Genomic DNA, 24,776 nt, shown 5'->3' with positions numbered 1-24,776 from the left:
GATGGCTCCTCCGACTAGACACGATCCGCCGATGCTTGCAGGGGAACTGGAGGCGGCGTCAACGACTATACGTAGTGTGTATGGGTGGTCGTACTAATGGTGGTGTTTTGTTTTTGGCTTGTATCTCTGGAAAGCTTTGGGTTTTCGATTCTTGCAACATCATCATCTTTCGTTCATAATGACTATTAAACCGGGTAACCGCCTGTTACATAATCACAGCTTACCACGTGCAGCGTACGCTTATAGCCGCCGACCGACACATGGTAGTCAAGGGCGGCCAGCTGGCCGCCCGCAACGCAGGCACCATCGAGCCCCAATGTGTGGTTTGCTAGCGTGAGACCGCGCTTGGCGTCGTGGCCGTAAACTACAGAGACGTTCGGCGGCGTTGCCGGGCACTCCCACAGATCGGTCCAGCGCACCGCTCCCTCGAATTCATCTTTCGCCGTGCGGTCCCAGTCATCGGGGTCAACGTACTTCATCCATGCCAGGTCATACACGCGTGGCGCATGCCAGGCGCCAGGCAACAGGCCTGCGTGGGCGGCAAAGACAGTGTCCCCGGATGGCAGGTCGTAGCGAGTGAGGGCCGAACAGCGGGCGGCAAGCTGCGCGCAGGCGCTAAGACCAAGCTCGGCGGCTACACGCACATGTTCCTTCTTGATAGTTGTAGGCGGCAAAAACGCTCCGGAACTGAACTCAATTGCGCAGAAGTCCGAGGCGTTCACATGGTCGCTCTTCAGCTGGCGGTTAAAGAGCTTAATTCGGTCCGGGTTAGCGGCGGCAAAGAGCACAGCGATATCGTTGTTGCCGAGGACACAATCGGCATGCGAATTGGTGAGTAGGTAGTGCAGCATGCCCTTAGGGTTGGTCCCCCGGGTTAAGAAGTCGCCGAGTAGCACGACGGTGGTATCAGCGTCTGTGCCGGCCTGCGCGAGTAGCTTGTGGAACTGATCGTACATGCCATGGACGTCTCCCACAAAGAGGATTCGTTGCCCAGGTCCCATGGTCACTTGGCGCACGGTCTCCACCACTGGCAGCGGGAGCGGGCAGGTCGTTGCCGCGCAAGACACCAACAACGTAGCCATAAGCACAAGTGCACTCAAACGTATAATTATCATTGGTCCATGTACCAGAGTGGCAATACGAGTGTGATAAGCGCTGTGTAACTATAGTGTAGCGCAGGCCGCGCACCTCCAGTCATGTGATTATCACGTGACTGGACGGCGGCGCCAGGCGCCGCTGCAGGAAACTGCAGTGTCGGGGCCGCTCAGGGTGGCCGCAAAGTAGGGGATACGCTACGAGACGGCGGCTGCCAGGCATCACCACGACTAGGATGCCACCTGGAACGCTCGGCAAGCTGTGTGCCCCGCCACGCGGTCGGCTGCCTGCGTGTTGCTGACCAACTAAGAAATACCAGACGTTTTTTTTCGTATTGTTCGGGCAGCATGAGAAAGAGCAAAGCGCTGTGTCGGGGACTTAAGCATCCAACCGAAGAAGGATTCCCGGTGTGAGTTATTGCTGAGGGCTGCTTAATTGAACTTGCAGCGATCGTTATTTTACAGGCAGCCATCATGTCCTCCGTACCCATACCTACAACAGTTGTAAACTGGGATATTCTGAATGAAGTAGTGTCTATGGACGAGGATGATCCCGGATTCTCGCAGAGTCTATTTGTGCAATATTTCGATCAGGCAGATACTACATTCCAGCAGATTCAGCGGGAGCTGGAGTCTGAGGCGCCCGAGTTGGCGGCTCTGTCGAGTCTAGGCCACTTTCTAAAGGGATCGTCCGCGAGCCTGGGGTTACAGCGGGTAGCGTGGGCGTGCGAGCGGATCCAGAACTACGGCAAGAGGGGAGAGGGCGCGGCGTCGGCGCATGAGCCAGATGCACACTACGTACAGCTCATTTCAGATACACTTCAGCTGGCGCGCGCGGAGGTCCAGGCGGCACGCAAGGAGCTGAGTGAGTACTACCACACCGAATTATGAACATTAGGCTACACGTCGCAGTCGGTCATTATATAATAACAAATGTATGCAGAGGGCTAGATACCTGAATGCTTTCCACACGAGCAGCTAGCGGGGACATGGGTTGTCGAGTGGGCGTTAGTCTGGATCGACTTCTGTGCCGAGGTGCGGGCCGGCCAAGAAGCGCAGCTCGTTTCTGTCTGTGCAGTTGGCAAGGACCTCCAACGGGAAGTATTCCTGCTTGACCTTGCCATCCTTATATGTGGGGTTGTACTTATAACCGGCCCCGTAGCCAAGGTCCTTCATCAATTTTGTTGGCGCATTTCTCAGGTGAAGCGGAATTTCACTGCTAGCCATCTGGTACTTGTTTTCGCTCAACATACCTTTCAGCTGTTTCCACCCACGATACAGCAGGACGGACTTTGGCGCGCGAGCGAGGGCCACAGCACAGTGAGCCAAGGATAAGTCCGCTTCCGGAAGGCCCACCTTCATGACGGCATCGTGTGCAGAGACCGCCAGCGGGAGCATGGTGTTGTCTGCAAGGCCAATGTCCTCACTGGCAATTCGCACCATACGGCGCGCAATAAAGAGCGGATCTTCGCCACCTTGCAGCATGCGCGCAAGATAATAAAGCGCTGCATTTTCGTCAGATCCGCGGATAGCTTTATGAAATGCAGAGATGGTATCGTAGTGGTTTTCTCCGCCAGCGTCATAGTAGGAGCGCACCACGTTCGAGTCGTTTTGTAGCAGGCTCTTCATGTCCTGCAGTTGCAGGGATTTGTCGGTGGGTATTTGTCTTGTAGACACTTCGACCATCTCCAGGATATTGAGAGCCTTCCGTGTGTCACCCACTGCGACTCTGTTAATGTACTCTATACACTCCATTTCCAGCTTCAATGGCCGAGGGTTCTCCCACAACAGACGCCTGCACTTGTTGAGCATGGCTATGCCGCGGGTAAGAACCCGGTTCATCTCATCTTCTGTGAGTTTGTTGAGCACAAACACTTGACATCGGCTCAGAAGCGCGTTATTCAGCTGGAAGCTCGGGTTCTCTGTCGTTGCGCCAATTAACACAATCCCTCCGGATTCTACGTAAGGTAGCAGCAGATCTTGCTGGCCCTTGTTGAAGCGGTGGATCTCATCCACGAATAGCACAGTCATGCGCTTTGTCAAACGGAATTCCTTCTTGGCGTTGTCGAAGACTGTCCGCAGTTCCTGGGCGTTAGCCTTGGTCGCACTCGTCTCCACCAACTGATACGTGATCTTCGCTTGGGGCCGTGCGTTCACGGTCTTAGAAAGCAAGCGTGCAAGCGATGTCTTGCCTACCCCTGGGGGGCCCCATAGTATCATCGAAGGTATTGTTCCCTGGCTCACATATTTGTATAGTGCCCCGCTTTCCTGGGAGAGAATATGCTGTTGCCCCACGTACTCCCGCAGCTCGCGGGGACGAAGTTTCTCACTTAAGGGCAAATGTGCCATTTTCTGCAGCTCACGCTGATCTGAGTTCACCGTCCCTGTTGCACGTGCCCGCTTCCGTTGCGGAGAGTCGTCCATCTCTATCACCTCACTATCCTCCATATTAACGTCCGAGATCACAGTCACGCTATCCTCATCCTCCAGCTTATGCTTGCGCCCCAGCATCTCAGATACGGACGTTGTTCCTCGCTCCTTTCGGCCTCCTCCTGCAGTGCATGCATCTAGATGGCTATTGATGCTGATGAATGCGACACGCCTGCCACATACTGGACATTTGATTAAGTTCTCCCCCGTCCTGCTACTCATGTGTGACGTCCACAACAGTGTGCTATTGAAATCCCGTGGCCGCTTTCCGACCTAATAACTCGAAGGGTTGGTTTGAATTTGGTGTACAGCCTACGTAAAAATCTCTTAAGTACATTCTCGCACGTCCTTACAATCCGCAGGCTTCTACAAACGTCTAGACAATCTCTGAAAACTCGTAGAGAGAGCCAAGCTTGTCAGCGTAGTACGCCGGCTGCGGATGTTCGGCTGAGGGGGCGAGTGCCCCAGCCTCAGTCTCGATGCCGGTCAGCACCAACAAGGTGCCCAGACCACCGTCCGCGCCAAAACGCATGTCCGTGTTCAGACGGTCGCCTACCATACAAGTGCGCGTGCGGTCAAGCCCTGTGGCAGCGACAATGCTCTTGAGCATGTTCTGGTTGGGCTTGCCGCAAGCCTGTGGCTCACGTCCACTGGCAGTAACGAGGCACTGGATCATCGTGCCTGCGCCCGGCAGCTTGAGACCTTTCTGCGGCAAGGTGTTGTCCAGGTTGGTAGCGACAAACGCAACTTCCGGTTGCTGCAGGTACTGTAGCGTCACAGACAGACGGTGGTAGTTCAAGTGCGTGTCCAGTCCCGCAACCACCGCACGCACGGCAGGGTCGAGCCCACCCTCCAGAAACGGCGACGCATCGGCGGCGAAAGGGGCATCCAGCCGCTCATCCGCGCCACCCATCGTCTCGTACCCCATCAACTGCAACTCGTCTTGAATACCAGCCTCGCCAAATACCCAAATCTTGTCAGCGCCTGGCGCCAACCGTAGCTCATCGCGCACGTGCAGAGCTGCCGCGTACGAGGACGTGAATATTTGCTCCACGCCCACAGTAATCCCGAAGGACGCAAACTTCTTCGCGTACGCCGCGCGCGACTTCGTCGAGTTGTTCGTCACGAAGTACAGCTGCTTGCCCTTCGCCGTCAGCATCGCCAACGTCTCCTTCACCAATGGCAAAAGGTGCGTGCCCAGCCACAACACACCGTCACAGTCAAAAAGAAAGGTATCATACTGGTCCAGAAATGAATGCACGCCCGCCGGGGTGTCGAGCTTCACAGGAGCTTGTTGTCCGGTCATCTGTGTTCCTTACCGGGTACACCGGCGCTGGGCGCATGTTCGCCGTTAAGTATGTCAGCGGATGAAACTTTAGCTGGCCAGCACATCGCGAGCCAACACAAGGGTCACCTGACTAGCGCCTCGCGCCACCAAGCGCCGCACGCACGACCGGTGGGAAACCGCAACGTATGCAGCCCTTGCACACGCTCTGGCAGGGGCTCACCGTCGCTGCGTTTGCAGAAAACGTCTGTGGGAGCCGAACACGTGCGCACAACCCAACTAAGGGACTTTCTCGGCGCAGCCCTCCTGCTTCTCTTCGACCGACGCAACAAGCCTCGCGACTTCAAGCGGTGCGTTGCGAGCGACGTTGTAGCTTGTGCTAAAGGGCGATTTACGTTATAACGCGGAACAATTTCAAACTTCCGATCTACTACCAACACCGAGCAACAGCAAATCTCTGTATGCAAAACAGGCGGAATGCCAATTAATGTGAGAGCTGCAGGACTACTTGCCGCGCTAGCTGTATTGCGGCTATATGTCCAGCCGTTGTACTCTCTGATTTCTGATTGCGATGAGACGTTCAATTACTGGGAGCCTTTGAATCTGCTGGTGCGGGGGTTCGGCAAGCAGACATGGGAGTACTCGCCGGAATACTCGATAAGATCATGGGCATTTCTGATGCCGCTGCAGGTGCTACTATTAGGTGTTCGTCGGTTGGTGCAGGCGCGGGAGTGGCCGACTGCGACGCTGTTCTACGCGGGGCGCGCGGCACTGGGCCTACTGAGTCTGGTGTTCGAGAAGAACCTGTATCTGGAATTGGTGAAAACGACAAATACGGAGGTTGCAGAGATGTGGTTGGCATTCCAGCTGCTGAATCCGGGGTGGTTTCACGCGTCGGTGGAGCTGTTGCCGTCGTCGTTGGCCATGGTGCTGCTGCTTGGCTACCTGAAGGACTCGCTACGGTACCTGTCGACTGATAAGGAGAAGCCATTTGTGTCGGCACTATTCTACCTGTTCTTGGCGGGACTTCTCGGGTGGCCGTTTGTGCTCGTGCTGGGCCTTCCGCTAGTGCTGCACTACGTGTTGAGCCACCGGATGATCGTGACGTTGCGTACGGGCTTTTCTTCCGTGCTGGTTCTTTCAATGATTCTGGGATGCGTCTTTGTAGTGGATTCGATCTTCTATCGCCGTTTGACACTTGTTCCGTGGAATATTGTAAAATATAACGTACTCGGCACAAGCGCGGATTCCGGCCCTCATATCTTCGGTACAGAACCGTGGTACTACTACGTTTTCAGCCTCTTGCTGAACCTCCCACTTCCCACGCTGATATTTGCCATTGTAGCTCTGCTGCATACCAACCTGTGGCCTGTATGGTGCTCTCTATTTGCATGGTTGGTCGTGTTCATTGCGCAGCCGCATAAGGAGGAACGTTTCATGTATCCAATATACGCGTTTGTGACATTGGCCTCAAGCATTGGGTTTACGAAGGTTTCGAAATTACTCTGGCGCTCGAAACTATACAGACATTCTTTTAAGGGAGCTGTCTTCGCGGTGCTAATATGCCAGAGTGTATTGCGTATCACGGCGCTAGTAAACAACTACACCGCGCCACTCCATGTTTATTCCACGTTGGAACCATCTGACGCTCCGGTCAACGTCTGCACGGGACGCGAGTGGTACCACTTCCCGGCCTCTTTCTTCCTTCCAGACTCGCACCGTCTGCGGTTCGTCAACTCTGGCTTCGATGGCCTCCTACCGGGCGATTTCCCTGAAGAAATGCCGCTACTTGAGGTTATCAGCCAAGTGCCTGAGGGAATGAACCAATTTAACAAATTTGACCCCGGCAAGGTCGTCTCCATCGATATGTGCGACTACTATGTCGATATCATGATGCAGAGCGATCCAGAACAAGACGTATTTGACCCTACTGACATGCCTCTAGGCTGGGAAATTTCGACTTGCGCTCCCTTCATTGATGGTGCGAACTCAAGCTTCTTAGGACGGGCGTTCCAAATACCGGCATCAGTGCTAAGCCGTTTACCAAAGTCAGTCCGTGCGCTAGTGGAGCGATACCATAAAGCGAAACATCTCCAGTACTGCGTTTTTAAAAACTCAGCTGCAGAACTAGCATGATCCATATCAACGATGCCTGGGGATTTATATATATACCTTGTACAAATAACACTTGTCTCGACTATTTTCAATCAATCTGCCTATTAGGTCTTTTATTTACCGCTCACTACAAGTAGAGTTCCCAAGAGTCGGTCAACTAACTAACTTCCTTGTGCAACATGCTTTCCCTCCCAGGACCGGTACCTACCCATTCAACAGGTACGCCAACGAAGTCCTCAATGAATTTCAAGTAACTCTTGGCATTCTCTGGAAGATCTTCGTAGCGGGAGATCTTGGTGATATCCTCGTCCCATCCTGGTAAAGTAACATACTCAACATCCACCTTACTGAGGACGAGCAGATCCTCAGGGAACAGATCAAGCTTCTTACCATTGAGGGAGTATGAAATCCCCACCTTGATCTCTTTGAACGTATCTAAAACATCAAGCTTAGTTATATTCAAACTTGTGAACCCATTGATCAAGGTAGAATATTTTAGCACAACCAGATCGAGCCAGCCACACCGGCGCTTGCGACCTGTAGTAACACCATACTCGGCGCCAATGGTCTGCAATTTGTCCCCTGCCTCGTTCAATTGCTCCGTTGGGAATGGACCCTCGCCCACACGTGTCGTGTATGCTTTCACTACACCATATATCTCATCGATACAGCGAGGTGGGATGCCTAAACCTGTCAGGACACCACCGATGCCAGTCGATGAAGATGTGACGTATGGATAAGTGCCAAAGTCAATATCCAGCATCAGAGCATTGGCGCCCTCAACCAGAATCTTCTTTTTCTGCTGAATCGCATTGTGCATGAAGACTACAGAGTCCACAACAAACGGTCTAAGCTCTTCCCGGTAGCGTCTGTAACGAGCAAGCTCCTCTTCTGCGTCGTGTTCAAAGGGCCCATAGCGTTGTTGTCTAGTCTCCAGTAGTCGGCGGTATTTCGTCTCAAATTCCGCCCAAGCCTCTGGCTGCTCGCTGACGAGATGGTGCACACGAAGTCCAGAACGTGAAGCTTTGGTGGAGTAGGTTGGACCAATACCTTTTCCTGTAGTGCCGATGTTCTTTCCGTCCTTGGACTTCCCAGACAACTCGAGCTCCCGGAGCTTATCCGTACGCTGGTGGAAGTCAAACACCAAATGCGCCCGCGATGAAATGAAAAGCCGCCCGCGCGCGTCCCGCAGACCCTTGGCCTCTAGCTGTTCCAACTCGCCGAAAAACGACGGCACGTGAATAACCACACCATTGCCGATCAAGTTCTGGCAATTAGGGTTGACCAGCCCCGAAGGCAACATGTGGAAGTCGTACTTGATTCCCCCCACAACAATTGTGTGTCCAGCATTATTGCCCCCGGCGGACCGCGCTACAATGTCATACTTGCTTACCAGCAAATCCACGAGCTTGCCCTTACCTTCGTCACCCCACTGTGACCCTAGAACGACGTTGACCATATGTGCTGACCGAGACTGGATATACGCTAGCCTGCCTGTATACTGAACGTAATACAACTACGTTGCCAAGCGAAACGAAAGCATTAAAAGTACGCCTTCCAGTAGCTAGGCGACCTCAAATTAATACATATATATATATATCTGTATGTTATCACAAATGGTTAATTATCGCTGACGCTATTAATTATATCAAGAAACGTAGCAATTTCAGCGCCAGGTCCTGATTGGAAACACGCCCAGGGTCAACAACTACCTCGCCTGCCGTATACTTCGTGGCGGTGACGCGCGCACACGGCAGCCACATGGCGGAAAAAGCAGCAGTCGCGGGCAATGTATCCTGCAATTTGCTACGGTATTATACGTAAGCAAAACTGTCTAGGTTCTGACTCTGGCGGAGTGAAAAAAAAAAAAGCCGCCTGGGCCCAGTTACGAGAGGTTAGGTGTCTTGCTCGGGCCGGCCACCGGCGCATAGCCTGGAACCGGCACCACGTATGCCAAGCGCCCGCAAAAAAAAGATCCTGATGAATGAATAATTACCACGTGATCAGTAAATATCGTACACTGTTACTTAGCGTTGGCACATGATACAATTACCCGGATATATTTTGATGTAATATTGCACAGCTCAAGAAGATCGACCGCGGTGATGAGGTAGTTAGCAGTGGAGAGTCTCAAAGCAACGGCAGTGTTTTAGAGATATGGCGTCCCGCAAGCAGCTGAACCCTAACCAGGAGTTTAAACGTCAAAAGGTGCGTAATGCACGACAGATTCGAAGCGAGGCGGCGGCAGCGTCCCCCGAGGAGTTCAGCGAAACTGGGCACATGCTAAAAGTGGGCGAGTTTGTGACATCACGTCAGTTCGAACTGGAGCAGCTGCAGAGTGCAATACATCGGTCGCGCAACTCATCCAGTACGCGAGTTTTTCAATCGCTGCCTCGCAGGCTGCGACGCAGAACCGCTTCGCACAACGTGCGGCGCATCCCGAAGCGCATGCGGAACCGCGCATTACGCGAGATGAGCAAGAGTGACCAGCTGATCACCAGTGGAACTCGGCAAAAGCCGAAACATGGGATCTCTGCAGGAAAGCTTTACAAGATGAAGATGGCGGTTAGTCTGTTGCGGCTTGCGAGCCGAAACACAGCGATGAGACTGGCACTGCCAGCAGGTGTGACACCCGCAACTTCCAAACTGCGCCAGACAATCCGGTCTCTCCATCGTCAGATAAAGGATGCGGAGCGCGGCAAACAGGTGCATAAGCTAAATAATAGCATGGGCAGCTATGACAATACCGGAGTAGATGAACTCGCTCCAAAGCCACTAGGGCGCATTAAGTATATGCGTCGCCAGCGGTTCTTTACATGGCTCCCCACCCACGTGTGGAATGCAAAGCGGTCACACATGATGAAGCGCTGGGGTTATCAGATACCATGGTCCCCAACACAGAAATGCTTCCGCATGACACACAGACTTCTTGGGCCGACGATAGCCTCGAACGGGGCAATGTGTGCAGACACAAGTTATATGGGTACTATGGTGGTATCAGCGGATAATTCAGGAACCGTGGCAGCTTTCGCTGATCGTCTCACAGATGGGCGTGCCAGTAAGCCGAAATACAGAGAACTGCAGTATCTTTTCGAGGGTCTGGTTTACAGCACTACCGCCAGCTCCCCGCTGGGCCCTGGGATTATACTTTGGGTTGATGCAAATATGCTTCTAGTCCGCTTGCATCCTGCCATCTACGAATGTGTTTTCAAAGATGCAAAAGAACAGGGACTTCGTGTACACGATTGTCGTTATTCTATCTCAAGCTTTGTTATAGGTGGATCCAAAGCGCTGCAAGCGCTCTCGCATATTATCAGGACGCCGCCAGGATCCAATTCTGAATCCTTTCAACAGTTTCAACGTGTATGCAAGATATCTGATTCTTCAGTTTTCCCAGAGCGCACAGCCTTTGTATTCAAGGCATATGATCCTCGCCACTTATCAAAACCTACCAAACTTGGTACTGTGCCCCCACCAAGCGCCAGTACCATCATAAAACTCCAAAACGAGTACCCAAAGACAGAAATTTCGGACGTTTTGCATGCTCTATGCGATCCTGCCTCCCGGCAAGAGTCCTATAAGAATCAGCAGACATTGAAGCAGCTTGCTCGTCGGCGTCGAAAATTACTAACAAAAGAGGCTTCGAGGAACCTAATACCGTTTGATCCTGCCATCGATCCAGAAATCCCGATCGCCATTGTGAGGCAGCCGGCTTCCATGAACTGGTTGGTGATGCTACCATGGTTCTGGCTGTTGCCTTTCTGGTACCAACTGCACCGGGTACCACATGTGTACCATATGGGACTAAAGCAATTACACCAGCAGCATTTCGAGCGCGGAAAGCTAATGTTCCCAAATGACTACCCTTTCACACCAGCTGGCCAAGATGAGAATTCAGTATATAAGGCGGAAGCTTCGAGAAACACATGGGGCAGGAAACCTGTAGGTAAGCGGCTCAACTTTGATGCGATCAAAGCCGTTCATGCCTCCGAATGTCCTGGCTTCGACGGAGAAATTGGCGACCACTTCAGCTCTGACTGGAAGCTCCTGCAGATCCTGCAAAACGGCACCGCCCTGCTTGGTTCTGAAATTGAAACGCACAATCCAGCCCGCACCACCCAATATGACTCTGAAACCGGGCTGCCACAACTAAATTACGTTCGGGACCTGCTTGAACTCCATAGGAGCTCGGTATTGCAGCAAGATTCCTCTTTGAAGCTCCCCGTGACCCTTTACAATAAGCCAGTTGTCTCTTTTTCCAAACCTCCTATGGACACAGGCTTGCCCGTCCAACTGGCTGTTGTGACCACCCAACTTCCCGTGATCGCCGTTGTCTGTACAGCCCTCGAACGCGGCCATTTCAGGGACAATGCCCGCTTGTATGCAGTGCCTGTCAAGCATCTCGCCCATTGGCAGGCAGTCGCTTCCAGGAAATACAATGCTGCGGGCAAACGGACCCATGACGCCGATCAGCCTCTGCCGCGCGTACAAGATCTCGTCGGTTTTATTACAAGTGGCACCTACCATCTAGGGGAGGGCAAGAGCACAGGCAATGGCTTGATCTCAGCGGAATTTGCGCACCGCGCGGAACACAACCTCCTACTGGTCCGCAACGTCGGCACAAATAGATATAGATTGGCACAATGGCGACAGATATATGTATAGCATTTTTATCTAGCTATCCACCGATATGTAATATTGACACAGCACTGCAGTAAGCATCAGTAGTAGCCACGCTCATTGATCTATTACAAGTCGAGATTGGCCTCAATGGCCCTATCCCTAAGCTTAGGCTTGGCCACTAATTCTTCTCATGGTGCTCGGGGTAACGTCGACGCACGTTGCTTTTTTAAGAAAAATTTTATATAAAGAGACTATTTTTCTTCGTTCGATCCTCCCTTCGAATTGGTTCTTTTGGTCCTTTTTTCCCTTCCCCATACTTACCACAGGACGTCAGTGGAGATCAAGAAGTCCTATTGACCGGGTATGCCTTTCTTAAAGGATGCCGCACTGTCAGGCAGCTGCAACTGCACTTGTGCGTCGCATGCAGCCTCATGACTTTTTACCAGTGCTGGTTCCTTAGCGACAATCACTTTCCTGCGGAAGGCGTGCTTGCTGACGTCTCATTCTCTCGTCTGCCGCTAGGCGCTGGGGACTTCGGTTTCTGGCACTGGCGGGGGACCCTTTTTTCCTTCTGCCTGGAGAAGTAATGTGCTGATTACAACTTAGCACTGAGAGAGCTGGGGCCGCTGCGTCATAGGGGCCTGCCGGGAGTGAACGATACCTGGTTGTGGACGCGCTGGCCGCCGCCTTCGGGTAGCAGTCGGCTGTTCGCAGCTTGCAGTAGGGGTTTCACGGGGAGGTTCTGGCAAAGCGGTCTTGGTGGAGACGGGTGGGTCTTATAATTTTTGATTTCTATCCATCTTGCTGGGCCCTATGCCTAGCAGAGTGGGTTGAAGGGAAGTATGGGGCCGAGTGTTAAACTCTGGCACTCGAAGATCTTTTCTTGATGTGCAGCAAGGTCAGGCGACCTGCCATATCTAGAATTCAGCCAAAGTATTCTTGACCGATCTTAACCGCGGCTGCGAGGTTGTCCGCGTTTAGCATATTGATGCCTGCCTCCAGTTGCAGTTTCCACAACCGGTCTCGCAAGCTATCGGGGGCACTAGGTCCCCCCCACAGTCTTGTATTCATATGTGCTGTCCCTGACTTAATGACATTTCGTAGACATCTGATCTGCTCGTCAGTGGGGTCCGAAGCAAACTTCCCGATATCCATTGATTTCAGGCACTTCGCCAGCGTCAGTACCAGATTACCGGAGGCAAGGACTGATGGCCCGTAGAGAGCCTTGTCACATACCATTCTTCCAATTTCGAAGTCAATGAAGACGTAGCGGCGGCCATCGGAGAAGTAGCCTTCGTTCCTGTCACCGTCCACAGTTCTTTGGTCTTTGGGGCGTTCCCCAGTCAGCACCACAGTCAGGGGACGTCGGACAATCTCCTCTGTCTTGATCTCGATGTAGGAAAGATAACCCTTATCTATGAGCGGTTTGAGGTAGTCATCCATGAGTACAGTATAGAGTTTATCATCGTCTTTCTTCAAGTCTATGAGCAACTGTAGCGACTGCGTGGGATACTTGTAGAATATACCTTGCCATGAATCCTGGCCCTGTTGATTCACTTCGTCCAGCAATCGCTCTAAATGCTCTAGATATAGCTCGCGCAGGTCTTTGGCATCTCTGACGTCCATCGGAACATGTGCCACAGCTAGCCTATTATTGCCGCGGAGATAGACATCGGCCTCGATACTAACAACGCCATACGAGATGGCATCGAAAAGTGGCCTATCACGGGTGTAATCATTATGCGAGTGCACCCAGGAATGAACCGTCACATTGCCTGTCAAACGATGAACCTCAGTGTTTTTGAAATTGCTCGGTACAGAGGTGCTTTGCATCCCATAAACTGCAGAATCATCTTCGAAACTAGTCAAATGCTCGCTATTAGTACCGGGCAGCTCTAGAGCGGCCCCAATATTGCTTAGCAAGAAATAGATAATTGGTCTAAGAAAAGGCATATCCGATTGGAGGCTAGCCTCCTGTCTGGAGTTGAGCCCTCGAAGTCAGCTGCAGCCTTATATCCTGCGGTTGAATCGCCTCCGCCTAAGGTACAGAAAGCCGTATACCATACTGACGCAAATTAAATATGGCTACTGATATAGTTATCGATCGGTAAAATAAACGCGGATTCACGATCTAGTGGAGAAGCACCTTATGAGTTAAAGTCGCAATAGTTCATGATACAATTCTGTTCCCGAATATGAGAGCAGCCAGTAAGGCCAGATCTTCCAAGTGGCCCGATAAGCATGTAAATTGATGTCTAGAACAAAAGCGGCCGACCACGGTATCCCGGCTTAGTTTTCACTTAATGTATACGGACTGCGCATATAGAAATTACAAAAATTGGCTTCACTGAAAGTGGTTTTATAAAGCTGCTGCTAGAACTTGGACACTGCATCTAAATCATCGACATTTAAGTAATCTACACCCATGTCTGTTAGCATATCCCACAAGTTCTCACGTGTAGACACCGGCCAATCTGGAAGACCCCATATGCGGGCGCGAAGGTCGCGGCGATGTGCTTCACGTACGTATTCTACGAGACACCCGTAGCTCTCCCAGGCGGTCTGTTCGGTCAGCGAGGGATTCGATGCCTTTCCACACCTGAGCATCAATTCCAATAAAGAGGAAGATGCCACTACCGATACGTTATTTGCAGTGAACTCGTCCCCTACGGAGCTGAGACGTCCTAGTGGCGCATCTAAAAAGGTGTATCTGCGTGGAGATGGTACACCAATCTCTTCATCGGACGGATAGTTACCTGTGAGGACGACAGTCACTGGGCGCGATACAAACCTTTTGGCATCCATATCATAGTAGCTGATGAAATTGTTGTCGATCAACGGTTTCAAGTAGTCCAATAGGAGTTTGTACGTGAGCTTACGATCCAGAGATTTGAAGTCAATATATAGCAACAACTGCTCCTCAGGCGCATTGTAGAATATTCCGTAAGGATCGCCTTTGTTCTCGGACTTGCAATTGACTTCCTGCAACATCCGCGTTATTGGCTCGATGTATAGCCGCCCCAAGTCGTGCGCAGGCTCAAGGAAGACCCGATTATGCCCCACAAGCAACGTTGTGCCATTGTTTTCGAGCCACACGTCAGCTTCTACGCTTGCCACGCCGTAGGCGAGTGCCTGTAGTAACGGAACGCGCCGCCAGTAGTCATTGTGTGAGTGCACACGCGTCAATACGGGCACATCACGGGTCAATTTAGCCACTGCGGACTGGCCTGGGTCACAATTTTCTGAGCGGGCGCCACAGAGACCCAAATAATGTGTAAGCGCCGTGTAGTATGCGGAGTCTTGTGGTACACCGGCAGTGTCCGGCACCTCCATTGTGCGAAGATTCTGCTCAAAGTAGTTGAGCAAAGCAGCACCTGTAATCCCAAGCGGCCGCGGTGAGCTAGGAGTGTCCGGTCTCTTCTGATCCGGTTCATTCGACCCCGCTACCAACGGATGCGACTTCCACAAGGAAATCGAATTCACTGAGCTGCATAGAAAGAGAGAAACCAGCAACCAGATGCCCGGCTGGCTGAGTAGCATCATCAGTAGGCAAGCTCTTCAGTGACCGTTCTACAGTAACCTGCGGGAAACAGCCCGCTACCGTATTTTTATATCTGGGCCACAAATGAATAACTACACCCACAACGCTGCAACCGCTTAGCTAACAGCGGATTATAAAACGCGATTGGCCGAGCAGCGCCGTCGCATATTTATAGACACACGTGTGATACTTAGGCGGGGTACCCAGGTACCACAAGCCAGAGTAGTGGGACATTCACATGCGTCAACAGCAAAGGTGCGAGTTTACGGGGGTGATGCACCTGCAGCACGCGAAAAAAATCACAAGAGCAGCTAGTAGTAGGCAGGCGAATACAACAGCGGCAGCTGCGGGTGCGCCTGTTGCCAGTCTGCCACGACATCCATGATTGTGTCCTCGAACGGAACTCCCTGTTGGTCGCACTCCTGCATTTTGGAGTTGAGAGCCTTAACCAGCTCTAGCATTGCGCGACCGCCTATCTTGGCATTCTCATTGTCGTCGCGTATGTCCAAGTTGATCACGTGGACAATCTTGTTGAGCTGACCTCCCCTGTTCATCAAGTCCTCGCATACAGAGTCGAAGCAGCGCTCCTCGCACGTGAACACAAAGTCGAACACCTTCTGGCTGTCGTGCCACTTCTCCGGCGCCTTCTTGATCCGCCGATTGCGGTCCAGCATCTCGAGCAGCCCGTTAGATTTGTAGCGCTCGGCGGACTGCGCCAGCAGATCGTTATATATATCGTTATAAGGCGTACCGAATGGATAGACATTGGGCTTGTCTATGGACAGACCAGGCAGCCTGACTGCGGAGCCAGTGCCATATGATGAGACATCGTAGCCGGCCTCCTTCAGTACGCGGTGTGACTCCATAGACCTATTGTTGTTCGATGCGCACACGGTACACAGCCTCAAAGTAGAGGTGTTGGGCATCTCTGAAGATACCATTAAAGAGCTCTGCCTAGTCCGGAACGATGCAGCGCCGCACTCTGGCCTGTAACCGCAGCTTGTGTCTGCAGGAAGATAGAGGAGGAAAGTATGTAGATGCCGGATCAATTTTTTCTGCCGATTGGAATCTGTTACCCGCACAGACGGCAAGCCGCGGGACAAAATCAGCGAACAATGTCCAGCAATGGCCGGACTAGAACCACGCTTCGGCGCCATCACCTTCTCTGTAGCGAGCTGCAGCGAATTTGCGCTTCTAGAAAGCAATTAAACGTGCTGCACCTGTGCAACCTACTTGCTGCGCACGGGGATGGTTTCCTTTTCCACGAGGACCTTCTCGACCTCCACCTCCGGGCTGCCGTTGGTGGTGGTTTCTCCCACCACCACTATGCGCTGATTCTTGCATTTGACGTCCTGGTACTCATCTTCGGACTCGTTTATCTTGCAGGAGGAGTCCGTGCACGGTACAAAGCTTCCGACATCGATGTAGTCGCCGGTGTCCACCTTGCTGGACGGGCCCTGCCCGTCTTCAGACAGGTAGCGGTCGCCTAGGATCGCGGACTCCAGCTGATGGTCCAGCATGAGGTCTACCGGTTTGCTGTCACTCAGATGAATAATCTGCGAGCTGGCTATGTGCTGCTGCCAGAGCTGCCAGTCATCTTTCCCGTTGAGAAGAATGCCGATTAGCATAGACGGATCAATGTCAGACATATGCACCTTGTTGAACCGCTGCGTGTGCACGCTGCGGAAGAGATCCAAGTCCTGCTGGTAGGATGCGAGATTGAGCTGTGGTTTATGCGGATCGAGATAGAAAAGGTGCTCATCCTGATACCCAAAGAAGTACAGGGACGACGACGGGCGGCCTCCCGCAATGCCGACCGAGTGCTCAGATGAAAGGATATGCCGTATATGTTCCCAGTAGACCTCGTTCACGACGTCAACGCCAAGGCGCACACACAGTAGTAGCAGCACAGCAGCACTGGGGTCTGCCCTAAACAGCGGCTCCACCTCGTCCATATACACGTCCCCTGAGTCGGTCGAAATAACGCAATGAGCGATACCACATGCTGGGAACTTGGCCACCAGCGCTTGGATGCTACGCGAGGTCGCAGATGGCCCAAACCACTCCCCTGGCTTTTTACCGGACAATGAAAAGCCCTCCTGCACAAACTTGTGCAAGGAAAAAGGATACTTTGGGTCGTCTTCAAACCATTTAATGATCCGCAGCTCATGCTCGTTAGCAGCATTATCGTCGATGCGGAAGTCCCGCCCCAAACACGCGCGCTGTAGCGCATTAGCCAACAGCGACTGCCCAGTCCGGATCATGCATCCCCAGCCGATATCGGTCTGGAAGCAATCGGGGTTGTTCAGCACGTTCTCGATCACGTTCAGCGGGTTGTCCCGCAGCATGACGCTGATACTCATAGGTGATGGGCCATTCGGATGCCGGGGTATGGGCACGAACCTTGTCCGGTATGTAAAATGCAGCCGTGTGTGCACATCCGCCAAAAACTCTTCATTCCACCGTCCCTGACGCGTGAATATATGTTGGAACATGTTCACTCCATTCTCGTGCCGCTCCTCCTGTCGTTGTTCGGGCACGGGCGGATACTCCTTGCCCAAGACTACCACACTGTTCACAGTATCGCAATTCTCCAGCTCCCATAGCCCCTGGGATACCTTCTGAATGAGCTCCATAGCCACTTGTTTACTTTCTTGGTGCCAATTTTGGTTACACTTTGATACACGATTGGTGTTAAGCCCTTCAAAATGAATTATCGCAAGGCCTATGGTCTCGAACATTTCATCACCAGAACACGGCGATAAATTAAAGACATAAGCTATAAGAAAGCCCATTTAAAGCTAAGTAAAGAAGCGCATTTGGATATGGCTAAGAGACATAAGCACTATGAGAACCGAGGGTCCTCCGGAAGAGGCCGCCGGGGTGGTCGCGCAGGTCATCGTGGCCGAGGTGGCAGACGACGCTACGCAGAACGGAATAATTCAGAACGGGCTGCGCCAGTGTGGGCGGGGAGTGGAGATCTTGGGAATCCAGAAATGGTCGACGACTACTATTTTGGCAGGCAGGCCGACCGGCGGCTGTGGAAGAAAGACTCGATGCGGATGGGCGGGTTTCGGCCCGGTGACATGGGAGCTAGTGAGCAACCACAGTCACATCTGCCAGCGCGGAAGCGGCCTGTCACTTTTACACTAGCTCGAGATGTGTATGATCCATCGCACAACCTCAACCAACTACTGAATAAACAACTGGACGAGGGGGCGGAAGAAGAAGATTCAAACAGCAGCTCGCCCAGCGCGAGTGGTGATGACGAACCAGAGGGCGAATACGAGCCTAATCCGGAGCCCAAGATGTACCGAATATCCGAGTTGAACGACGATGCACTGTTTTTTGTTGACGAGCAGGGCAAGCTGCCGACTAAAATACCAGCAGTGGAGGTGGCTCAACAAGAGACGCCGCGCTCTGTGGAATTCAACGACACACTTACTGTAGGGAAGGTTCAACTACAGCTTCGCCAGGATAGCAACGGGGGAACATTTGTTGATGCGCCGCATGCAAAGAGGATATTCAGGGATGACCTTTATGGCGATGTCTCAGAAGAAGAGGATGAACCGGAGACTCCCAAAACTGAGCAGTTAGACAACTCCAAGAGTGTACGCACCATGCAGCCTCCAAGCCCAGTTCCTCAACTGCTTTCGACCAACATAGGGCGGCTCACACTCTCAGAACTAGCATCAGAAAGTGAAAGTGATACTGAAAAGCCTACGGCGGAAGCAGGAGCCGAACCTCCAAAAGGCGAGCCTGGTTTCGGGTTTCTCGATGAAGACCATCTTGCCGATATGTCGGAAATCCAGGTAACTAATATTCGTCTTGGTGCGGCAGCACACAGCTACTTCGTGGCCAGTCCGAGAACTTTTGGTGACTCTGTAGCCCGCTGGGTTGATCACGATACGATGGTCGATATTGCGCTAGAGCTAGGTTTACCCGAAGGGCGTTTGCACGCTTACTTGCGCCATGTCTATGAGCAGCTGGTGCCTCCGGAAGAGCCAGCAGATGATGGTGCTGATGACCACTATGGCGACGAGAACTACGACGACTCTGAAGAAGATGAGCAAGACGACGAATACGAAAACGATGGTCTGATTGCACTTGTAGAGCATACACTTGCAAACGATCCCTACCGTAACCGTGATTACAATACTAAGAGCTTAGAATATAGAGGTCATGGGTCCCGCAAACGGTTGATTATAGACAAAGAATCAATGATAGACGAAACTGTCCGTACACTACTCGAGGATAAAGCGGCGCAACGCAGCGCCAAACGCGCCGCAAAGCGCCACGCGAAAGAAGACTACATTGCAGAGGAGGCACGCATGTCTTCTGACCTCTTTAGGAAGTATCCTTACGGGTTTCATATCGAGAATATTATAGATGAGCTCGAGGCATTCCTCGTTAGCCCGCGGGCCGCGCTCGAGTTCCCGCCGCTAGATCCGCATGGTCGCCGCACGCTCAAAAATCTTGCTTGTGCATTCGCTCTGATATGCAAGCAGGTCGGTCAGTCCACGCACACGCGCGTGCTTGTCCAAAAGGGCGGCAGGTACGAGCCCGACTACGACGCTGTGAACCGCATCCGGCGCCAACGCCGGGTATTCATGCGCGTCGATGTCCGTCGGCCGCGTGACGATATCACCCCTCGTGAACCTCGCGCAAAGTTCCACGTGCGTGAGGGCGCCATCGTTGGGGGTGACGCCCCCACAATTGGTCAGGACAACGTCGGTCGCCGTTTACTAGAGAAGCTTGGCTGGACCCATGGCGAGGGCCTCGGTGTCCATGGCAATAAGGGCATTAGCGAACCACTTATGGCCAGAGTTAAGAAGAATCGTTCTGGTCTAAGATATACAGAATAATAAGTACTAATTTATCGACATGTTGTTTACCTTAATCATGCGTTCTTCGCTTTTCTTCCTGCGTTCGCGTTTTTGTTGCTGAAAGCTTCATCCAAAATCATGAACCTATGAAACAGGTCTGCCTGTTCCCTATAAATTAATCTAAATACGCCTATAGGCTATTAAGCTGCTTGCTGCCTATGTCTGGCTCCATAGAACCATTGAGTTGAAACCGATAACTTGTAATTTCAGTCACATGCTGCCCTTAGTTCAGATGTATCGACACAAATCTAGATATAGACGCGTCTAATTGATTTTGTTTTATTAAAGTAGCGCACAAAAGCAAGGCAAGATACACAGAAGCAGTTCAAGAGTAGCACAGACGTTTTAGAGATCAGCATTGAGCGATGTTGGCAGTTGGAAACAGCTTCGATGAAATCCGAAGCTCAGGTAAGATTCCACTCAGTTTGAGCGAGGAGAAATTTGACTACACAGAAAGCGAGTTTGACGAAAACGATGATTCGGCAGTCTCCGAAGGCCATATAAAACTTGACAAGAGTTTTAACTTCCGCGGATTCATGGATATGCTAACTGGGAAGCAGAAAGCATTCGAACTGGCGCACCAGCTGGACGTGAAGCGCGGCGTGTCGAGCGGGATGGATGAGCTTGTGTCGCCGGATGCGCTCACCGAGCAGCCGAGCAACGACGAGAAGGCGCCAGTGGGCGCTATACGACGGGTACCCTCAGGAGCGCGGCATGCCACCGTAGGGCCGACGCTGGAGGCGACACCGGTAAGGCAGACAACACAGGGCAGGGGCAGCGATCTTCTTCTGATGCAGTCGACGCCCCTCGCGAAGCCGGCCACCCTCAGTCGCACGCAGCCGAAGGACCTCCTGCGCGAAAAGTTGATTGAGAACCACCACCGCAAGGCGAGTGGAAACAGCGTTGGCTCAGGGCAGGCGCAACGCGATATGGTCCAGGAACAGAAGGACTTGCGCGAGGAAATGTCCCGGTTGCAGGAGGAGCTTGCCGCCCTTGAGAATCGCCAGTTAAAGAAGGACGGCGAGATAAGTCAGCTAAACCGTACCTTGAATGACAAGGATATGCAGCTAGCAGAGCTAAAGAAGCAATTGGAGTCCAAAACTGGCGAGGTAATAAGCCAGGAGCTAAAAGCCGCGAATGCGCACCAGCGGGCGAAAACACTAGAGAATGAGCTTGAGCAACAGAAAAATAAGGTAAGGGTATTGGAAAAGGCAATGGAGACTACGGCCATGGAGGTCGAGGCGGAGCGCACACGCTTGAATAAAGATCTTGAGCAAGTGACTTTGGAATACAAAAAGTACAAGGTCGAAACCGGTTTACGCTCAAACGAAACTTCCAATACGTTACAGCAAATCAAAGGGAAGAATAAAATTCTCAAGGATGACCTTGAGAAGAAGACTAATGAGGTTAATGAATTGAGGGATAACATCTCCACCAAGGAAAAAGAAGTTTCTAATTTGAAGAATTTGTTGGCTGACTTAAAGGTTCTGGTCAACGAGTTGCGGGCCGACAAAAGTACGGTAGACGTGCAATTAGATATCCAAAAGAAAGAATTGGAGGCCGCCTCTTCCAAGTTAAATAGTTTAAGGGTAGAGTTTGATCAATTGAAGAACGAGAAAGATACCGAGATTAACACTCTAAAAGCTGATATCGAAAATAATTGGAAAAAGAAGCAGGTACGACTAGAGGAGGTCGAAGCAAAATGTAATGATCTAACGGCCTTACTCCAAAAAAGCTACGAGACTAATAAGGAACTGTCAGTGCAGCTAAAGAGGAAGGATACAGAAATCGGGAAAATAAACGATCAGCTTAAACGCACAACGGTGGAAAAGGACTCTTTAAGGGATTTTCTTGAGAAGGCGAAGTGGTTTGAGATTCCTGTCGGGACTATATTATTAGATCTGTTCAAGAAACAACGCAGGCCTGCGAACGGTTATAAGACGATTTTAAGTGAAAAGTATGAAATAGTCGGTTTTCGCTTAACTTCAGATGATGAGCTTCTCAATAATTTACGTCAAAAGGTGGGATCGTTAGAAAATTCCAATAATCTTCTTCAGGAAGAACTGGAGAGTAAAATTAAAAATACGCAGGAGATGTTTGGTTCGCAGGAAGCCAGTATGAAGAATGATATTATAAAATTAAGTGAAGACTTAAAAGCCCGCTCCGCAATGATAGACAAACTACAATCTGTTATTGATAGCCTCCAAAAGGATGCTGCCGCGCTTCTCAAAGAAAAAGATGAGTCTGTGAACAAGAACATAGAGCTATCACAGCATATTGCACAGTTACAGGAAGACCAACTACAGCGTGATAATACTACCTTCTTGGAACTTTGCCAGAAGAACCAGGAGATTCTCCAATACAACCATGAAATGATGGAAAAGATGCACGTTATGGAAGCAGAATTACGCTCTGTAGTCAAGGCCTCCAATGATTTGCAGTTTAGCATCTCGGAGAAAGAAGCCGTCCTAAAAGAAAAGCAGCAGATCATTACTGACCTACAGATGAACATAAATCAACTACGCAAAAATTTGGAAAAGTTAAAGGGAAACCCTGCAGATATGATATCGTTTGAGAGTGCGCAACGGATATACCACAACTTGGATCGCAAAATGTACAACACCTTAATGGTTGACCAAGTCAATCAATTGGATCTAGTCGAGCTTCAAAATGTTGTCAAGAACATCATTCTACTGCTCGAGACACCCTTCTCCAAGTTATCCAAAAAGATGCCACTCGTAAGCATATACTTGCGCTATGAAAAGAGTTTATGCTTCCATTTTGCCAACAAGTTGCACTTCCAAGTCTACCAGGAACCGATAGATATCAAGAAATTCACAAATGATGCGTATTCACAGTACCTAGAAAGACATGATATAACAAAGATTAAGCATCCACTAGAAATATGTCTAGAGAAACTATATGATGAAGTTCGCTCCAGGTTAAAATATTAGGTAATCATGATGAACGTTTTTTTCGGTGCTTGGTGAAATTTAAAATACGTAAAAGTGAGATAGACGCAAATGTATACTGTAGCTAGTTAGTATTAACTGACATCTTATCGTTTAACAGTTCCCATCTTTAAAGGATTGGCTGATGAAGACATGCTACTATGAGCTGCTGGGTGTGGATTCGGGTGCTTCGGATACGGACCTGAAAAAGGCGTATCGCAGAAAGGCGCTGCAATATCACCCTGACAAGAACATCGGAAATGTTCAGCAAGCAACAGAGATATTCGCTTCTATAAGGGCAGCATATGAGGTGTTGTCAGATGCGCAGGAACGTGCATGGTACGATGCGCACCGCGAGCAAATCCTGAATGATGACTTTGAAAACGATGAAGAGGACTATACTGTTGATTCGGCAGTTACTGGTGTCACAACAGAGGAGATTCTGCACTTTTTTAATTCTGGACTTTATACAAGGATAGATGATACACCTGCTGGACTTTATCAGATTGCAGGCAAGGTGTTTGCCAAGTTGGCCAAGGATGAGTTAATCTGCGGTCGTCGCCAGGGATTGGCTGAATACTCTGCCTTAAATGACGATCAATTCGAAAAAGACATCATAGAGCTAGGATATGTGCAGGCTTGCGAAAAGTACCAATATCCTGATCAAACTGTATTTCCCGTATTTGGGTATTCTGCGACCTCCTACGAGGATCTCCGTGCATTTTACAAAGCATGGGGCAGCTTTAATACAGTCAAAAGCTTCAGCTGGGAAGACGAATATATGTACTCACGGAACTACGACCGCAGGACTAAGCGTGAGATTAACAAGCGTAACGAAAAGAAACGCACACAAGCTAAGAATGAGTACAACAAAACGGTCCGGCGTTTTGTAACGTTTATCAAAAAATTCGACCGTCGCATGAAAGAGGGCGCGAAGCGTGCTGAAGCCGAGAAGAAACGCAAACTTCAGGAAACACTCCGCAAACAAATAGAGAAAGATCGCCTTGCAAACGAGCAGTCGACTGGGCAATTCAAGCTCCAGAGTTGGCAAACCGTGGACCAGCAGTGTTTGGACGACCTCGAGAAACATTTTGCGGGCTCCGAATCTGAATTGAAGTCCGCCGACGAAGAAGTGACTGTGCTCATCTACGATTGCTTTGTCTGCAACAAGAATTTTAAGTCCGAGCGCCAGCTGCAGAATCACAACAATACCAGATCCCACAGAAAAGCGGTGCGCCAAATCCAATGGGAGATGAAGAAGGACAGCCTCGAGTTGGGCCTCGATGAGATCTCCGACCTGGAAGAGTTTGACTCGGCATACGAGGACGCTATGTCCTCAGGACCCTTGCAGGCGGCCCCGGCAAGCGACCTCGCGGACATCATGGCGGAACTGGCCGAAATTGAGCAGCAGCTGCAGCAGCCCGCCTCTCCTTCTGCACAGCCTTGCTTCGAAATTGATGACCAGGTTGAATCAGGTGAGCCTTCGGTCGCTGGAGATACCGAGGAGCCCGCTGTAAAGCATACAGACCCAGAGCTTGACAGGCTGTTGGCGTCTCTGGTCGCTGACGAGCAGAGCGACGATTGGGATGCATTGCCCAACAAGAGAAGCAGGAAAAAGCAGACGAAGTCTGCGAAGCGCGCATCGGCAACACAGACAGCCTCCAGACCCTTCACTGCCGCTGGCCACCGCTGCGCTTCCTGCAGCCAGTCGTTCGAGAGCCGCAACAAGCTTTTCCAGCATGTACAGTCATTGGGACACGGTGCGCCCCCACAGAAAGTAAAAAAACAACAAAGAAAGGCATGAAGCCTTCTTCAATCAGCATCCACCGGCCACGCTGCATCGGATACGTA

At 51.2% G+C, this 24,776-nt stretch overlaps 14 protein-coding genes and 1 non-coding gene across 15 annotated transcripts; 7 read left to right on the top strand and 8 right to left on the bottom strand.

Moving 5' to 3' along the window:
* Positions 1-185: 185 nt before the first annotated feature.
* Positions 186-1,115, bottom strand: PPN2 (putative serine/threonine-protein phosphatase; the record flags this gene model as incomplete). The annotated part of the gene is made up of 1 exon (NM_208119.1): positions 186-1,115. One exon carries the CDS (start codon positions 1,113-1,115, stop codon positions 186-188), a length of 930 nt encoding a protein of 309 aa, NP_982766.1.
* Positions 1,116-1,568: 453 nt separating this feature from the next.
* YPD1 (Ypd1p) lies at positions 1,569-1,985 on the top strand (the record flags this gene model as incomplete). Its single annotated transcript, NM_208118.1, has 1 exon — positions 1,569-1,985. The coding sequence occupies one exon, from the start codon at positions 1,569-1,571 to the stop codon at positions 1,983-1,985; it is 417 nt and encodes a 138-aa protein (NP_982765.1).
* Positions 1,986-2,102: 117 nt separating this feature from the next.
* MGS1 (ssDNA-dependent ATPase MGS1) lies at positions 2,103-3,746 on the bottom strand (the record flags this gene model as incomplete). Its single annotated transcript, NM_208117.1, has 1 exon — positions 2,103-3,746. One exon carries the CDS (start codon positions 3,744-3,746, stop codon positions 2,103-2,105), a length of 1,644 nt encoding a protein of 547 aa, NP_982764.1.
* A 154-nt stretch (positions 3,747-3,900) lies between these two features.
* Positions 3,901-4,830, bottom strand: PHO13 (4-nitrophenylphosphatase; the record flags this gene model as incomplete). Its single annotated transcript, NM_208116.1, has 1 exon — positions 3,901-4,830. The coding sequence occupies one exon, from the start codon at positions 4,828-4,830 to the stop codon at positions 3,901-3,903; it is 930 nt and encodes a 309-aa protein (NP_982763.1).
* A 456-nt stretch (positions 4,831-5,286) lies between these two features.
* Positions 5,287-6,945, top strand: ALG9 (dolichyl-P-Man:Man(6)GlcNAc(2)-PP-dolichol alpha-1,2-mannosyltransferase; the record flags this gene model as incomplete). The annotated part of the gene is made up of 1 exon (NM_208115.1): positions 5,287-6,945. The coding sequence occupies one exon, from the start codon at positions 5,287-5,289 to the stop codon at positions 6,943-6,945; it is 1,659 nt and encodes a 552-aa protein (NP_982762.1).
* A 136-nt stretch (positions 6,946-7,081) lies between these two features.
* On the bottom strand, positions 7,082-8,383 carry ADE12 (adenylosuccinate synthase; the record flags this gene model as incomplete). The annotated part of the gene is made up of 1 exon (NM_208114.2): positions 7,082-8,383. The coding sequence occupies one exon, from the start codon at positions 8,381-8,383 to the stop codon at positions 7,082-7,084; it is 1,302 nt and encodes a 433-aa protein (NP_982761.2).
* A 698-nt stretch (positions 8,384-9,081) lies between these two features.
* POP1 (ribonuclease P/MRP protein subunit POP1) lies at positions 9,082-11,589 on the top strand (the record flags this gene model as incomplete). Its single annotated transcript, NM_208113.1, has 1 exon — positions 9,082-11,589. The coding sequence occupies one exon, from the start codon at positions 9,082-9,084 to the stop codon at positions 11,587-11,589; it is 2,508 nt and encodes an 835-aa protein (NP_982760.1).
* Positions 11,590-11,860: 271 nt separating this feature from the next.
* On the top strand, positions 11,861-12,343 carry AGOS_AgSNR19U1. Its single transcript, NR_149369.1, has one exon. It is a non-coding gene; the product is annotated as an AgSNR19_U1 (small nuclear RNA).
* A 128-nt stretch (positions 12,344-12,471) lies between these two features.
* AGOS_ABL188W (phosphatidylinositol-specific phospholipase C/glycerophosphodiester phosphodiesterase family protein) lies at positions 12,472-13,500 on the bottom strand (the record flags this gene model as incomplete). Its single annotated transcript, NM_208112.1, has 1 exon — positions 12,472-13,500. The coding sequence occupies one exon, from the start codon at positions 13,498-13,500 to the stop codon at positions 12,472-12,474; it is 1,029 nt and encodes a 342-aa protein (NP_982759.1).
* Positions 13,501-13,920: 420 nt separating this feature from the next.
* On the bottom strand, positions 13,921-15,090 carry AGOS_ABL189W (phosphatidylinositol-specific phospholipase C/glycerophosphodiester phosphodiesterase family protein; the record flags this gene model as incomplete). The annotated part of the gene is made up of 1 exon (NM_208111.1): positions 13,921-15,090. One exon carries the CDS (start codon positions 15,088-15,090, stop codon positions 13,921-13,923), a length of 1,170 nt encoding a protein of 389 aa, NP_982758.1.
* Positions 15,091-15,399: 309 nt separating this feature from the next.
* On the bottom strand, positions 15,400-16,245 carry SSU72 (RNA polymerase II subunit A C-terminal domain phosphatase; the record flags this gene model as incomplete). The annotated part of the gene is made up of 1 exon (NM_208110.1): positions 15,400-16,245. The coding sequence occupies one exon, from the start codon at positions 16,243-16,245 to the stop codon at positions 15,400-15,402; it is 846 nt and encodes a 281-aa protein (NP_982757.1).
* A 72-nt stretch (positions 16,246-16,317) lies between these two features.
* Positions 16,318-17,883, bottom strand: ATG4 (cysteine protease ATG4; the record flags this gene model as incomplete). Its single annotated transcript, NM_208109.1, has 1 exon — positions 16,318-17,883. One exon carries the CDS (start codon positions 17,881-17,883, stop codon positions 16,318-16,320), a length of 1,566 nt encoding a protein of 521 aa, NP_982756.1.
* A 30-nt stretch (positions 17,884-17,913) lies between these two features.
* On the top strand, positions 17,914-19,953 carry SQS1 (Sqs1p; the record flags this gene model as incomplete). Its single annotated transcript, NM_208108.1, has 1 exon — positions 17,914-19,953. The coding sequence occupies one exon, from the start codon at positions 17,914-17,916 to the stop codon at positions 19,951-19,953; it is 2,040 nt and encodes a 679-aa protein (NP_982755.1).
* A 386-nt stretch (positions 19,954-20,339) lies between these two features.
* Positions 20,340-22,928, top strand: CNM67 (Cnm67p; the record flags this gene model as incomplete). The annotated part of the gene is made up of 1 exon (NM_208107.2): positions 20,340-22,928. One exon carries the CDS (start codon positions 20,340-20,342, stop codon positions 22,926-22,928), a length of 2,589 nt encoding a protein of 862 aa, NP_982754.2.
* A 142-nt stretch (positions 22,929-23,070) lies between these two features.
* JJJ1 (Jjj1p) lies at positions 23,071-24,729 on the top strand (the record flags this gene model as incomplete). The annotated part of the gene is made up of 1 exon (NM_208106.1): positions 23,071-24,729. The coding sequence occupies one exon, from the start codon at positions 23,071-23,073 to the stop codon at positions 24,727-24,729; it is 1,659 nt and encodes a 552-aa protein (NP_982753.1).
* Positions 24,730-24,776: the final 47 nt, after the last annotated feature.

This window comes from Eremothecium gossypii, chromosome II (assembly GCF_000091025.4).
Source record: "Eremothecium gossypii ATCC 10895 chromosome II, complete sequence".
NCBI lineage: Eukaryota > Fungi > Ascomycota > Saccharomycetes > Saccharomycetales > Saccharomycetaceae > Eremothecium > Eremothecium gossypii.
Note: the sequence above shows the minus strand (reverse complement) of the source record. Positions and strands in the feature narration are given on the sequence as shown.